Source organism: Monodon monoceros, unplaced genomic scaffold, assembly GCF_005190385.1.
Source record: "Monodon monoceros isolate NGI ecotype Baffin Bay Population unplaced genomic scaffold, NGI_Narwhal_1 Super_Scaffold_17, whole genome shotgun sequence".
Classification (NCBI taxonomy): domain Eukaryota; kingdom Metazoa; phylum Chordata; class Mammalia; order Artiodactyla; family Monodontidae; genus Monodon; species Monodon monoceros.
The window spans coordinates 11,993,537-12,009,939 of record NW_021703773.1 but is presented as its reverse complement, the minus strand read 5'-3'; the positions used below and the strand labels follow the sequence as shown (position 1 = coordinate 12,009,939).

Below are 16,403 nucleotides of genomic sequence, written 5' to 3'. Positions count from 1 at the left end.
CTGATGAGGTATAAGAAACAAACAGGAGAACAGTGGTATGGTAGTTGAGAGAAAGAATGGTCACCAGTGTCCATTGTTGTTGAAAGTTTGGATCAAAAAGTGACCTTTGGGGGGCTTCCCTGGTGGCGCAGTTGTTGAGAGTCCGCCTGCCGATGTACGGGACGCGGGTTCGTGCCCCGGTCCGGGAGGATCCCACATGCCGCAGAGTGGCTGGGCCCGTGGGCCATGGCCGCTGAGCCTGAAAGTGACCTTTGGATTTTGAAAGGTAGAGGTCACTAATTACCTTAAAAAGAGAATTTCTGTTATTTGAGATCCCATCAGTTGCCATGTACAGTTCTAGACAGTGGTGAACAAACATAAAACGTTGTACAAACTTACACTCTAGTGGGAGAGACAGCCAACAAATAATATAGTTCAGATAAATAATAAGTGCCTTCAACGAAGATGCAACACAGCCAAAAATAAATTAATTTTAAAAAAGAAAGGAAATTAGGGGACTAGCACTTCCCTCAGCCACCAGGGCTTGTGCCCCAAAAGGCTTCCTAAATGTGATCTTCACCTCCCCCACCCCTGTAAGCACTGTCCCTTCCCCATGATGGCTTTTCCCTTTTCTCTCCTAGTTACACACCTGTTCATCCTGCTGTTGTCCCTCCCTCGAGGAAATCTCACCTGACTGACCTAAATCAAAGACTGTCACAGGACTATCTATCCACTTTCTTTGCAATTATCATTGTTGCAATGTTACGCTTTTTCGTGTGTGTCTCTCTCACTAAACAGTAAGTTCCTTGAGGACAGAAACCGTACCTGATTTTGCTCACCTCAGTGTTCCCCACACATAATATCAGTAAATGTTCAATCAATTTGTAGGATTACTTAACTAAATGTATTTGTACCTCTTCTTTCTTTCCTAGCCCTGTTACTAAAAAAAAAAAAACAAAACTCACAGACTCCCAAGAGCTCGGATTTGTATTAAATCCACTTGTTACTGAGTCCCGCCGCTCCTCCCTCTGGAGGTGGGTCTCACCAGACCCTAGTTCTGTGTCGTAAAGCGAGAAGCCTAGTGCAGACCACCCAACTGGCCTTACTGCTCCTTTATTACAAGATAGGGAGGAGAAAGAAATGGGTGCGCTTTGAAGGACGCAAAAGGATCCCCCAAAGGCATCACACCAGGCCTCCCAAAGGACCGCGTCGACTCGCGCTCCCTTCCCGAAGGATGGGGAGGTTGCAGGATGCGCGTTGGGGTCTGCGGGATGGAGTTTCCCGGACACTGCAGGGAACACGGGAGCTGGAGTCTCCACGGCCCGGGAACCGGGGCGGGGCCGGGAAGCCTCGCAGGTCGGCGATCCCACGGGAGCAGAGCCGGGGAGGAAGGGGTCTGCCCGAAGGCCCCCAGCCCGGCGCGCCCCCAGCGCCCCAGCGCGAGCGCGAGCCGCCGGCGGAAGTGCTGCGTAGCGCACTTCCGGGTGTTGTCTAGCTGCCGCCGCGCGTCTCCGGTCTCCCGGCCGCCGCCGCCGCCGTCGCCTCGGGTCCCGGAGGCAGGAGCGACGTCACAGCCATGGCCGGCATCAAAGGTGGGCCTGGGGCGCTGGGCGGCCAGAGGGCTGCGCGGCCGCCCCGAGAGAGGGGGAGGGGTTCCACGCAGGCCCCGCACGCCGCCTCCCGGGGCCGGGCGCGCGCCGCGGGGCCGCTGCGCTGGCGGCAGAGCCCTGACCCCCGACCCCAACTCCCGGCCTGCGCCCTCGGAGCCGAGGTGGGCGCGGCGGCCTCGGGGAAAGGACGGCGGGGTCGGCGGCTTGTCCGCCAGCCCCCACTTTCTGCTGAGCTCGGCAGCCTCGCTCCCACTCGTCGCGCCCCGTACGGAGAACGAAGTGGCCCGCGGGGTGTTCGGAGTCCCGCAGCCGCTCGGGCCATCACACATGTTTTGCAGGAGTTTGCGTCCGAGAGCGAGGCGGGCAGAGGGTGGTTTTGAGAGGGTCGCTAGAGATGCCAGTTACGGTAAATCAGTGTTATTTCCCATTTAAAGGCAAGAGTGCGGTCTTCGGGCGCTGAGCCCAATCGAGTCCCCCAGGAACGCCCTGGAAGGCCTTAGGGATGGTTCTTTCCCAAACCTCGGCGATCACATCCACGCTCAGGACCCGTACTCAGAGCTTTACGCTCCTAAAACGGATGCATTTTGATTTGCGGTGTTGGTCTGACAGGATAGACCCTGTGAGCGACCCCAAAGGGCTCCTTCCCCCTGCCCTCTCTACAGTTGCACGTTGAGGCGTTTTCACATTTCAAAGTTTTTATTTAGTTGGTTTGTTTTTTTTTAAGGCAAAAGAGTTTTTCATTAAAACTCAATGGAAAAGTACTCGTTTATTAGTCAGTTTCCTTTAGAAATAAGGGATGTCGCATGCTTTCCAACTGTTTGGTAGTTTTGTTAGCGTGGTTAGAAGCAGATACCATTACGAACGTTTTCAACTTAATTCTTGACAACGAATTACATTGATTTCCTGACCTGAGGCTTTGTAGAAGGGGCAGGCAAGCAGGAAGTGAAGAACTTCAATAACAGTGTTTTTTATTTGCTTTAAGGACAGCTTTTGCTGAGCTGCTTCCCCAGAGTCACATTTTTACTGTTTCTTATTTGTTTGTAACGTCTGAAGACATTTCATTTCCTATAGAAAACTTTGTCAATTGACCAGCTGAGTTACTTTCCAGTCTCCTTTTGAACTCTAACAGACCTTTTAAAATCCCTGTGTGAAAGGCAGTTACGGTAGAATGCTGGGTTTTTTTAGGATGTTGCCAGTTTCTCAGTTCTTCTCCATTTCTTTACTGTCAATAAATGCAGGAGTCTCTCTCTCCAGAAAATAACTTTGTGATTGTGGACTTAGGTGAATATTAATCAGCAGAGTGTCTCAGATGGGATTGTACTTACACTTTTGGTTTCAGTAAGATTTTCTGATTGCTATGATTGTTTCAGGATATTTTCTTCCTGTTGGCCTATCTTTATGTTGCTATGATTAAATCCACGACTTATTTCTTAAGCCATTTGCCTATTACTTTGTTATATACTGGATTTTTCTGGTAACTCCCAGGTTAGGGAACTGGTCCCTTCTCCTACTGCAGTCTCTTCGTAATCACGAACTAGCACCCAGTCTTTTGAGAGTTTAGATAAATCGGGCTGTTCCATCCCCAGCCTGGAGGCTTTGGGAGTAGAAACAAGACTCATCTAAGTTTTGCCTTCTGGATGTCAAATCACTCAATTACAGCATAAAATTTTGCCTCATTGATGTGTCATCTAGGACGACCATTTATACACAAATGAGGAGTTTTGTATGTAAATCAGCCTAATTGCTGATTTCATAAGACTGGAGAAACTTTACAACTTTTGAGAACACTTCTGAGCAGTTTATTTAACCCCGTTGGCATTTATCTTATCCATTGTGACTGGGAGGTGAGATGTCACATAAAATTATTTTTTGATACCTGAATCTTATTTCAGTTCCTTGGGTTGTTTTTTTTTTAAGAAATCGTCTTCATTAACTTTTTAAGAGTGTACCCAAAGACTTTAGACACTTTTTTGAGGATAAGAACGTAAGTAGGGACTTCCCTGGTGGCACAGTGGTTAAGAATCTGCCTGCCAATGCACAGAACACAGGTTTGATCCCTGGTCCGGGAAGATCCCACATGCCGCGGAGCAACTAAGCCCGTGCGCCACAACTACTGAGCCTGCGCTCTAGAGCCCGCGAGCCACAACTACTGAGCCCACGTGCCACAACTGCTGAAGCCCACACGCCTAGAGCCTGTGCTCTGCAACAAGAGAAGCCACCACAATGAGAAGCCCACACACTGCAATGAAGCAATGAAGAGTAGCCCCCACTCGCCGCAACTAGAGAAAGCCTGCGCAGCAACGAAGACCCAACGCAGCAAAAAATAAATAAAATTTAAAAAAAAAAAAAAGGAACATAAGTAATTTTTCTCTGTCATAGAACAGAGTTAACTTCAGCAACCAAGTCCTAAGGTTACTTATCTCTTGGCCAAGATTATCTATCGCAAATCTGGTATGCTCTTTGAGATTTTTATGCCTGATTTAACCTTTTTTTTTTTTTTAGTCTCTTCCCCCCAATCAGAGGGCAGTTCTTGCTTGTATGCAGCTCTTCCTCCTATTTCTCATCTCTTTAAATATAGGAAGCAAAATAAGCTTACAAAATTTTGTCTTCACAAGATACAGATAACAGTAATCCAGGAAAGAAAGGTTACTTTTCACTTAACTTTTTTCTGGGTACCTGAGTTGCCTATTGAAATATATATGTATAAGTGAGCATAGGTGATCCTTTAAAATAAAAAGGTTTTATTCCGCTGGAATTCACACACAGTTGTCACAAAAAATGAACAAATAACTTCTGAATAAGTGCCTAAGTGTCTGCTTATAAAGAATGTTAGCTTTGGGCTTCCCTGATGGCGCAGTGGTTGAGAGTCCGCCTGCCAATGCAGGGAACACGGGTTCGTGCCCTGGTCTGGGAAGATCCCACATGCCGCGGAGCGGCTGGGCCCGTGAGCCATGGCCGCTGAGCCTGCGCGTCCGGAGCCTGTGCTCCGCAACGGGAGAGGCCACAGCAGTGAGAGGCCCGCATACCGCAAAAAAAAAAAAGGATGTTAGCTTTAGTGTATGGGCTTTGTGGTATCTATGTTATGTCTCTGTTTCCTTTAGGAGTCTAAGGTCTATGCTGCATAAATGGCTTTTGAATAAATAAGGTGTTATTATAGTGATGAACTTAGCTGTTTGGCAGTTATATTTCACAAAGCAGAGATGGTGTTTTACTTCTTCAGCATGTCTTATAACAAGTATCTTTAGTGTTCAGAGAAGTATTTGCATTTTAGATCTAGTCCAACCCTTATTTTATAGAAGAAAGAACTGATATTTAGAAGACTTAGTCAGCTAGTAAGTGGCTGGTAGGAGCTGGGACCCAGTGCCTCCTGACTCTCAGTTACGGCTGTTTCTGCTCTGCTGCACTGGGCTCTCTTCTCTTTTTTCATCTCCCTCTCTCTCTTCTCTTTGCTCCCTTTCGTTCATTCTACACATGTTTATTATTGAGTGTTAAGAGCTGAGGCCTGAGCATCAGCAACAGAAGAACTCTTTCCCTGCTCTTGTGGTGTGAACAGCTTACAAGGGAAGACACATACAAATCAGTATAACATTGCAGCTGTGATAAATGAGCACAGGGGAGGCATCCAGAGCAAAGAGGACCTCTGCACGTGCACGTCCCTCAGCCTGGAATGTTCCCCCCAGATAGCCACGAGATTGATTCACTTCTTCATTTCATATAGATCTCTGCTTACATGTCTCCTCATCAGAGATGCCTTCCCAGCTGATGTATCTAGAATAGCACCCCCACCCCCTTACTTGATTTTTTTCCCCATAGCATTTGACATTTATTTGCTTACTTTTTTAAAAAATTGCTTTATTCTCCCACCAGAATGTAAGCATGAAAGCAAGAGCTTCGATTTCTTTACGTTGCGCTGTCTCCAGTGTCAAGAACAGTGTGTGACACACAGTAGGCACTCAGTAGATATTTGTGGAATAAGTGAATAAATAAACGTAATGGGAATCGGTCTAGTCAGGGGCTTTGCAAAAACTTCCCTGAGGAAGACATAACTGGGCTGTGACCTGAAGGAAAAGTAGGAGTTCGCTTGGCAGAAAGAGGCAAGGACTGGGACAAGAATTCAAGCTCCGTGAGACATGGCCTTGCCTGTTCATTAACATGTCCCCAGCACCTGTTAGGTATTTGGTTCTATGTAGACATTTCTTGAATGAAATAAGTGAATGAAACAGCGTCTGAGGTAGAAGGGATAGCATGTGCAAAGGCCCTGTGGGTGAGGGAGCCAGCTGATTTCCAGGAGAGGAAAGGGGGCCGGTACAGCTGCAGTGCCAAGACCAAGGGGTGCTAGCCTGGGGTGATGTGTGTCCGAGCAAGGAAGTGGGGTCAGCTTATGAGGCCCTGTCTTGAACTGAACAAAGCAAACGGTGAACTTGGTATTTTCCTCACTGCTTACATGGCATCCCTTATAAACGTGAAGCTCCTCTTTTGCTGCAGATTAAAGTGCAAATGTGTCTTTTTCTTTGTGCAACTGAAAATCTAATGGCATTAAGGACTAAGTAAATGTGTTCACGGTTGACATGACCTACATCACTGATCTGAATGAAAACTAAATCTGCCCGGCTCCCATGTCATTGGGTGTCCTTGATTATGACCATCTTAATTCAGAGAAGTATATCAGTAGTTCTTAGCAGCATTTAACCCCTTGTGTTAATTTTGGTTTGTATATGTTGGATTTTTGTCTTGGTAATTTGTAGACTTTCGACAGCTCTTTTGAATTTTAATGTTTCTGTTAAGGTTAGTGGACTGCATCATTAAAAAAAAAAGTAAGTTATTCTCTTAGCCACTGTAGTTGCAGAAATATAGGTTGTATAGAATTCAAAATAAATTGATTATTTGTTTCTTTGCTTAATTCTAGGCCATTGGTTAACTATGTATATTCAAGGAAGTTGTTTCTACTCACTTATCTACGTGAAAACACTTTATAAAACATAATGCTTTGTATAAGTGTGTGTGTGTGACTTCAGAAACTATATTTCAGCTATAGAATGCATCTGTTGCTTGTGGTAATGTCTTAAAACAGTGATACCACCAAAGGATTGTACCTGTTATCCTGCAGATTTTCTAATGTGTAGGAACTTAGGGAAAGAAACCCAGCTATTGTTTTGCAAACGATTTAAATTTCTGTAGCAGAATTAATTGACTGAGATTACTGACTACAGATATCCACGGACACTTTTCACCTGTGCCTGTTGGGGGGGTGTGTGCAGGAAGTAGGAACTGCTCAGGAGAGGGTTTCCCATAGATGAGGCTTCTGAAGTCCAGTAAAGTTGACTGCGGAGTTTCTCCACATACCACTTTTCAAAACTGTAATGATCTGAGGAGTGAGTATCATACTAATGCCTGGAGGAGCATTGATCTCGCAGACTGGGATGCTCATTTGACATGGAACCAGTAATTTGGGAATGTGGTGACGTGCTGGCGATAGGTCAGGGCTTTGAATATCAGTATCACTGTATTTTGCTTTGAAGATGCCACAAAAGACTTATTCTGAAACCAGATAACTTCAGCTTTTGAAGATGATTCACTAATACATTTGCTTTTTTTGGTGTGTTTTCTTTGCTTTTTGCCTCTGGGATCACAGGTAATGTTCAGACTGCTAATAGTAATATTAATACAAATAGTGTTAATTTAATTTAATTACTATTTCTATTTGTCTTTTTATTATTTACTTTGCAGCTTTGATTAGTTTGTCCTTTGGAGGAGCAATTGGGCTGATGTTTTTGATGCTTGGATGTGCCCTTCCAATATACAAGTATGTAAAATTTTTGTCTTTTTGAGTGTTTAAGTGTAAAATTTTTCTACTTTTAAAATTAAAAAAAATTTTTTTACTACAATAAAAGTAATCCTGAGAAATGGTCGTTTACCAAGGACAAACTTTAAGTCTTCACTTAAAAGGTGTTTGAAAAGATTTTAGGACAGCAGTGTGCAAAAAAGACATTGGCTCTCCTTGACTACTGCTAAGTCTTTAATGGCAGAATAGCAACACAGTAGCCCAGCACTACTGCTTAATTTTGAGAACCAATTGATTAAATTAAATGCAAGAAAATGTAAAATGTCTTTTGAGCAAAAACAAACAAAAGCCTGTAAGCAGAGTCAAGAGCAACTGACAAAAGAAGTCATGTAAATGACTTTTGACAATTACTTTCCTTAGGACAGAGAGAATTTTTTTTAATTAATAGGATAAATTAGTAAGAAAAATACAGGGCTTCCCTGGTGGTGCAGTGGTTAAAAATCCGCCTGCCAATGCCGGGGCCACAGATTCGAGCCCTGGTCTGGGAAGATCCCACATGCCGCGGGCCAACTAAGCCCATGCACCACAACTACTGAGCCTGCACTCTAGAGCCTGCGAGCCACAAATGCTGAACCTGCGTACCACAACTACTGAAGCCTGCACATCTAGAGCCCGTGCTCCGCAGCAAGAGAAGGCACCGCAGTGAGAAGCCTGCGCACCTCAATGAAGAGTAGCCCCCGCTCACCATAACTACAGAAAGCCCGCACGCAGCAACGAAGACCCAACACAGCCAAAAATAAATAAACAAGGGCTTCCCTGGTGGCGCAGTGGTTGAGAGTCTGCCTGCCGATGCAGGGGACATGGGTTTGTGCCCCAGTCCGGGAAGATCCCACATGCCGCGGAGCGGCTGGGCCCATGAGCCATGGCCGCTGAGCCTGTGCTCCACAACGGGAGAGGCCACAGCAGTGAGAGGCTCGTGTACCGCAAAAAAAAAAAAAGGGAAATAAATAAATAAATAAACAAAATAAATAAAATTTTTTTAATCAAAAAAAAAAAATACAGACAATGCAATAGAAAAATGAACTACAAATATGAAAAAAGAACTGCAGATTGCTACTAAGAACATGAAAATATACTCACCCTCACTCAAAATTAAATGAAATCCATTGGCAAAGATAAAAGATATGGCAAACAAGCACTGTTATGTACTCTGGGTGGAAGTTTAAATAGGTGCAAGTCCTCTGGGAGGCCAGCTTGCCAGTAGCTCTCAAAATGTATATATTCTCTGAACTAGCCTTTCCACTTCTTAGAATTACTCATAGAAATCCACTTACAGATGTTTGCAAAGATATGTGTAGTCGGGGGAGAGTATGGATGTTCATGGCAGCCTTGTTTATAATAACAACAGCAACAAAAAAAAAACTGGAAGCATCCTAAAGGTCTGTCAAAAGAAAAATGATAAATTATAGTACATCCATCAATGAAAATACTAGGCAGTCTTAAAAAGAATAAGAGCTGGATTGCTAATATGTAAAATAAGATATATCGTTAAGGGCTTCCCTGGTGGCGCAGTGGTTGAGAGTCCGCCTGCCGATGCAGGGGACACGGGTTCGTGCCCCGGTCCAGGAAGATCCCACATGCTGCGGAGCGGCTGGGCCCGTGAGCCATGGCCGCTGAGCCTGCGCGTCCGGAGCCTGTGCTCCGCAACGGGAGAGGCCACAGCAGTGAAAGGCCCCGAAAACCAAAAAAAAAAAAAAAAAAGCAAACAAAAAAGATATATTGTTAAATTTAAAAGTGCAGTGATTCATTCATATCTTTAAAGTTTATCTATATGGGGATATGGAAGGACCCAGATCAGTAGGAGTGGGGAAGACACAGACAGCCTTGGTTTTTCACTTTCTGTGCTTTTATAATTTTTGCACATTTTTTCCCTTAAACTTATGTCCATTTGTAATTTTTTTTCTCAGAATATTTAGGAAAAGATCTTTTAGGAAAAACATATAGATAAATCTTTGCTTATCATAAGTGTCTGAGTACAAGCAAATCTCCATTATGATGTGTGTTTTATTTTATGGCAGTTTTAAAAGCCATCTGTTTCTTTTTAACTTTTTATTTTGAAATGACGATGGGCTATCAAGAAGTTGCAAAAGTAGTACAGAGAAGTCCCTTATACCCTTCACACATCTTATCCCAGTGTTAATATCTTACACAACTGTTTTTATGATCACAGACAGGAAATGACATTGGCACAATACAATAGCTAGACTGTAGACTAAAAGCCATCTATTTTTATTGTGATAAAGTTCATATTCTGACTGAAAGTTTTCAATATTACTGTCAGTTCATTTTCTGTATTTTGATTTCAGTATTTTGGGAGTTCCTAGTGACCTATGGAAAGTTTGGGAGTGTTTCAGCTTCATGCTAAGGCAGGATGTTAGAAGTCAAGGGCATGAATCTTGAATTTTAAAAATTACTGTTAATAATTCCATTTTTCAATAATCCCTTTTTATTTATAACCTAAAATGAAAAAAATATATATTTTTAATTTTGGGCTTTGATTCCAACTGTTAAAATTCATAAAGTGTTTTCTTTTAATTTGAGAAATATTTAATCATTGTATCATAACTTTAGGAATACTGTGACTCTAAATGTCCCTCTTTTCAGTGTTCAGGTTATAGCTTATTTTTAAACTGTGTTGTATTTTGTACCTTGCAATATGCTTCGGTCCTTATTTTTAAAAAGAGTGGATCTTGTGTGAGGAAAATGACAAAGATAGCAAAAACTACATTAACTTATTTTTCTTTTTCTAGCCAATACTGGCCTCTCTTTGTTCTGTTTTTTTACATCCTTTCACCTATTCCATACTGCATAGCAAGAAGATTAGTGGATGATACGGATGCTATGAGTAATGCCTGTAAGGAACTGGCCATATTTCTTACAACAGGCATCGTGGTCTCAGCTTTTGGACTCCCTATTGTATTTGCCAGAGCACACCTGGTAAGTGAAAGCATTCTTCTACTAATGGTTTTACATTAGATTATGTTCAGTTTTTCTCAGGAAAAAAGTTTTTGTTAAATGACATGAAAAAGACGAGAGACATAGGAGCCTAGAGGATAAGAGATAAAAATCTTACTTTTGTTGTTGTTAACTGGTGGAAATACTGGAGAGCATTGGCAGCGACAGTTGGCTTGCCAGTACTTCACTGTCAGAATTGGGCACATGGACTCGGCCAGTGCTGAACAACCACAGGCCTGCCCTGTATAGCTTAAACATGGAAGACCCGAGGAGATCCGTGTTCTCTGCAGGTGGGAAAGTACCAAAGAGTAGAAGAGGCTTCCCAGACTCACCAGTCAGATTCACTCCTGCATCTCTGGGCGGGTGGAGATGGCAGAGAAGACGGCCTGGCTGCCCTTCCACATGGAGAGGGTGATGACTCCCCACCTCTTGAAAACAATGTGCACGAGTGTGTTTGCATCTCTGATATTTTAAATTTAATCTGCTCTCTAGATAAAATTTTTAGGTTCACTAATGAAGAGTTGGAGCAAACTTCTTTGTAAACAGAAAATTGTAGAATTGTGTGCTGCCTCCTCATGGCCTGGAAGTTAGGCTTGCTTTTGAATAATTACCATCTTCCATGACTTTCTGTCTCTTTAAAGGAACCAGCGATACATAAGAACAGCATTACATGTTCAGCAGCGTCAAAGTTATTATTACAAGTTGTATTTGTTTTGGATCGTGATTAGCTGCAACTAGAGCCTTGATTCACTTTTCGTTTCATTATTGTTTTTCATGTCTGTTAACTGAGCGTTTCTGTCTTCTTCTGTAGATCGAGTGGGGAGCTTGTGCACTTGTCCTCACCGGAAACACTGTCATCTTTGCAACTATCCTGGGCTTTTTCTTGGTCTTTGGCAGCAATGATGACTTCAGCTGGCAGCAGTGGTGAAAGGGATTACTGAACTCTTGTCAGATGGACTTCTTGTCATTTCTCAGCCGTCCGTGCACACAGGAGGTGGGGCAGTGATGCCGAGCAGTGGAGCGAGCCTCTTGGGGGTGTTCTAGGCGCTCCTTCTCTCTTGTATTGTAAGCATACTATTTTCACAGAGACTTGCTGAAGGATTAAAAGGATTTTCTCCTTTGGAAAAGCTTGACTGATTTCACACTTATCTCTAGTATGCTTTTTGTGGTGTCCTGCTGAATTTAAATATTTATGTGTTTTCCCTGTTCAGTTTTTTTTTTAACCAGTATGCAACGTTAAATATTTTTTAAATCTAATAACCATTTGCATTGGTTAGGAACTAGAGTTCTGCTGGCTATTACTGGGCTAAAGTACTTTTTTTTCCTTAAAATTATTTAACCTCCATTACTACACAAAGTTATAAAGATAAGTTTTTCAATCAGTCAGGATGACATCACTCCCAATTTTATGCAAACATGCAGACTATTAGCATACCTAATAGACGATATACTCAGTGCAAATATAGCTGCATTTATACCTCAGAGGGGCCAAGTATTAATGCCACGCCCTCCATAAGGATTGCTGGTTTTGCTGGAAAGCAGGTGTTTTGTGAACTGAAAATTATTTTATGGAATTGCTACAAAGGAGTACTTTTATTCTCAATTGTTAGAAGAACTTATTGTTAAAGGTAAGAGTGTAAAAGCAGATTTTTGAGATATGGTTTTTATTTATGTTACAATTAGAGTGAGTTGCATTGTGGGAAGAAACGATGTTGAAATTCCATTTTTTTGAATCCTGTTTCTATTTATAAGTGAAATTTTTAATCTTCTTTCAGACTTTCATGTTTTACATGGGTAAAGGGACACACACAGAACTACTACTGATACGGGAAAGTGTATGTTTGCATCCTACATACTAGAAAACCTTTTCCTGCCTCCTCCTTATAACTTATTTTATACATTGTATATATTAAGTAAAATAACTTTTCCAATATGGTTTAATAACACGTTAAACTAGAGGTTTTAACACATCTGGAGAGTGATTGCTCCACCATACATTCAGAGTGCCCCAGCCCCGCAAGGCCTTGATATGATTAACAAGTGACTTGTTCGTTATGCTCATAATTCATGTATTAACAACTCGAGATTTAGACCACGGTAATTGTAGTTCTTATCCCCAAGGTTATATCATATGTAATTTTTAAATATTTAAGGCAGGTTTCCTGTATACCTCTCAACTGCTTTGATTTTTATTTCACCGTCATAGATTTGCTGTTACCTTTTAAAAATGGCCTTGATTGTGTGAATTAATGCGAAGTAGCCAAATCCAGCTGTATAGCAGCTTCAGACACAAAGCTGACCAAAACATCCCCAGTAACCAGGTGTGATCAAATTGTAGTGGTCATTCCATCTCACGATTATCAGTACTTGTTTTCAGGAGCTAGTTTTGAAAATGTTCAAGTTGGTCTGACAGTATTTTGTTAAGGACATTTGTTTATATGTTTATTCAGTATACTTACATAAAATCTGTTCTGCCTTCAGACGAAAATGGAGTAATCATGACAACTGTCTTGTTTTATAAAGTTGATTTCTCCAAAAAATGGGAACAAATTGTGATTTTGTTCAGCTTTTTACTAAAGATGCCTCAAGGCCACGGGCTTTATCGCCCAACTCAAGTTGTTACTTTGAGCCATGAGATGGGAAGCAGAATAAAAATGCGTGCGTGTGGCTGTCGCATTTACACACAGGCTGAAAGCAGCTTGCAGTGTTAGGGTGTGGTAGGCGTAAAGACGGAGGAGGGGCAGCCACACGTGGATTAGGCAGCTGGTGATACAGTTGGGAACTCAGTGCCTGTGATCTACTCAATTTTTTTTCTTTTTTCTTTTTTTTTTTTTTTTGCCAAAAGTACATTCTCTGGTCTTCCCCCATCCATTTTCTGTTCTAGAATGTCAGTGCAGTGCACTGCTACTGTTTCATTTACTTGGCCATAGACTCTTTTTCTGAGAGCTGCGTATTTCTTCTGTATACTAATCGCACTGGCAGCATTGTGTCTTTGGCCTTGCAAACTAGCTTGACATAGTGCTGTCTCTGATTTCCAGGCTAGTTACTTGAGGTCTGAATTTTCCATAGAATGTGCACTGATCCTGCATTGCTATTCTTCTATGGAAAGAGAACTTTTGATGATGAAACAATAAAGATTTTAAATATCTATTCTAGTTTGTGGGTGTTTTTGAAATGAAAATATACAACACACTTCAGTTGCTGAAGTGCATTATCCATTTTAACAATGTGATATAAAGCAAGGATGACGTTAGTTATAAGGTTAGTCTTGCAGAAGTTTCACTTCCAAAATAAAAGTGAAAACATAATAATAAATACTACACTGAAGCTGTATGATTTTGAGCTGGAGTAAAAGGATTGGTAATCTGGGGGAGTAGAATTTTTACTGACCTTTTAGAAAAATAGCCATAGAAGGTTTTGTTGTCATAAAAAGACTACTGACCGTCAAAAGTCAAGGTTGTACTTGTTCTTAAATTTTCAGAATTTTTTTTATGACTGCACGTTTTACTATATATTTATTAGTATTCATCATTAGAGCATTTTGCTTTTTGCAGACATTTCAAACAGTTAAAGGTAAAAAAATTTATCTGTGTGGTACAATGTGAACAGAGAAAAGTACTGTTCTCTTATCAAACATGAATCTTGTCCCAAGTTGTCCTAATTATAATCTCATTGTATACTTTAAAAAAAATTCAAATCATAGGTTCTTAGTGTCTGCTTTAATATGATTTTGGGGGCATTGTGAAAATAATCCAGACTTTTAAAAGTAAACTCTAGAATGTTTATATTGAATGTGACTAGTTTTATAAGTGTCAGGTAACTTTAAATCACATCAAATTTAGCAAGCAGCCATGCAATATTACTATTAAGTGGTGTGTACATTTTAGATCTCAGGAGGCTTTTTGATGCATAAATTGGGGGGAATTTCAAATTCATATTTCTTCTGTATAAGCCTGTATTATCTTTTCTGTCAGAAAAGATTAGGGAGCTCTTGTTTTATTGCAGGACTCCTAATTTTCATGCAGTCCCAGGGAAGAGAACATATCCTGTAAAATAAATATTCCAGACAACTAAAGCTTAACTCAAAAAGAACTATGTTTGTTTTAACTATTTTGACCTAAGTGTTAAATGGATCATATACTTTTATACTTTCTTAGGATATATTAAAACATTTTGATTTTTCCTTGGTAATTTAGAGTTATCATAAATTATTTTTCCCCTGTTTTTTATTTTTATAATTGTTTATTGATAGTTGATGTACAATATCATATAAGTTTCAGGCGTACAATATAGTGATTCACAATTTTTAAAGGTTATACATTTATAGTTATTATAAAATATCGGCTATACTCCCTGTTTGTACAGTATATCCTTGTAGCTTTTTTTTTTAACTTTTTATTTATTTTATTTAATTTATTTATTTATTTGTTTTGGCAGTATGTGGGCCTCACTGCTGTGGCCTCTCCCGTTGCGGAGCACAGGCTCCGGACGCGCAGGCTCAGCGGCCATGGCTCACGGGTCCAGCTGCTCCGCGGCATGTGGGATCTTCCCGGACTGGGGCACGAACCCGTGTCCCCTGCATCGGCAGGCTCTCAACCACTGCGCCACCAGGGAAGCCCTAAACTTTTTATTTTATATTGGATTATACTTGATTAACAATGTTGTGATAGTTTTAGGTGTACAGCAAAGTGATTTTAGTTATACGTATACATGTATCTATTCTTTTTCAAGTTCTTTTCCCATTTAGGTTGTTATATAATATTGAGCAGAATTCCCTGTGCTATTTTCGCCTATTTTAAATGGCCCCTGATCTGTATTTTTCTGGAATTGTGTCTTTGCCAGCTTTTCTTACAACTGATCTAACACTCCTTAACTTCTTTTATTTCTAATTTTCTAGTCAGTAATATGTTAGTAAGAATGGAATGTGGTCAGGGGGAAAAAATGAGGTAACCAAGCTGACTGAATCAAGTATATAACATTTCTGTACACAATACAGCATCACTGGAGTTAACTAGGGTGTCTCCCACCTCTTACACAAATGAAATGCTTTGTGACGGAAATGGCTCTTTAAAAAACTGTCACTGTTAACTGTATACAGATAAGGGGGAGTGGGAGGAGCGCCAGATAGGGAGATGGCACAGTGCTGAGCAGAAGCGTTAGAGTTCAGTTTTCCACGCTTTCATGTAGGAGTTATTCCGAGCTTAAGTTCCTCACAGACCTTTGTCTGACTTCTGAGATCTTACATCTCTCTTCACCATCTGTTTTCAGTTGCAGAAAGTCTAGATAGAGACAGTTTTGCTGTTTATTTTTATAGGAAACTTCGTACTGTATATTTTGCTTCCAATCTCTTGAAGATAATTTGAATTCATCCCTGGGTTTAGGACTGTAGGACTATATGCTGTAGTCACAGCAATTCAGATATTAACTCTTAATCTTGTAAATTCCAGCTGGAAGGAATAAAACAGAGAGAGTCAAAAAGTGTTTCCACAGCTGAGAAATTAAGACCATAAAACATTCCTTTTTCAATTATAGTTGTTTTCTTTTGTGTATTTAGAGGCAGCACTAAAAGGGGGAGTCAGGAATCTTATTTCAGGAGCCAGTAGAACGGCTAATACTATGAAAGAGAAACTTTGTTGCAGTTTACAACCATAGGAACCATCAAATAGAATAAAATATTATAGAACAAACATGAGTATTTACATATGTGTTATAATAAGAGCATTACTACTTTATAATTTAGTTATCCTGATTTATAGTTTGGCGTTTCATATCAGAAGTGTCTTTTTCTCTTATCAGATCAGTTATTGTTTAATATTATGTAAATATAGTGTGAAATAAGTGTCAGTGAACTTGTGTAGATTTGTGAACCTCTCCAAAATAGGACAGGTGTTCTCCTGAAAGCTAGGTATACTTAACATAGAACATTTGAAAATTGTTTCTAAAAGTGTTCACAATTGAACAATTTCTTAGGATAGGACTAAGATGGATGGATTTTTATTTATTTTCGTCATGCTCCA

General features: G+C 40.9%; 1 protein-coding gene across 1 annotated transcript; it reads left to right on the top strand.

Moving 5' to 3' along the window:
• The first annotated feature begins 1,448 nt into the window (after positions 1 to 1,448).
• LEPROTL1 (leptin receptor overlapping transcript like 1) lies at positions 1,449 to 13,535 on the top strand. The gene is made up of 4 exons (XM_029226623.1): positions 1,449 to 1,571; positions 7,317 to 7,392; positions 10,182 to 10,368; positions 11,198 to 13,535. The coding sequence occupies exons 1-4, from the start codon at positions 1,556 to 1,558 to the stop codon at positions 11,312 to 11,314; spliced, it is 396 nt and encodes a 131-aa protein (XP_029082456.1). The 5' UTR covers positions 1,449 to 1,555; the 3' UTR covers positions 11,315 to 13,535.
• The last annotated feature ends 2,868 nt before the right edge of the window (positions 13,536 to 16,403 follow it).

Bases quoted from the DNA above. Each gene is read 5' to 3' on its own strand.
- LEPROTL1 (XM_029226623.1), top strand. The intron at 7,393-10,181 runs GTATGTAAAATT...TTCTTTTTCTAG, and splicing joins TGTGCCCTTCCAATATACAA to CCAATACTGGCCTCTCTTTG. The intron at 10,369-11,197 runs GTAAGTGAAAGC...CTTCTTCTGTAG, and splicing joins TATTTGCCAGAGCACACCTG to ATCGAGTGGGGAGCTTGTGC.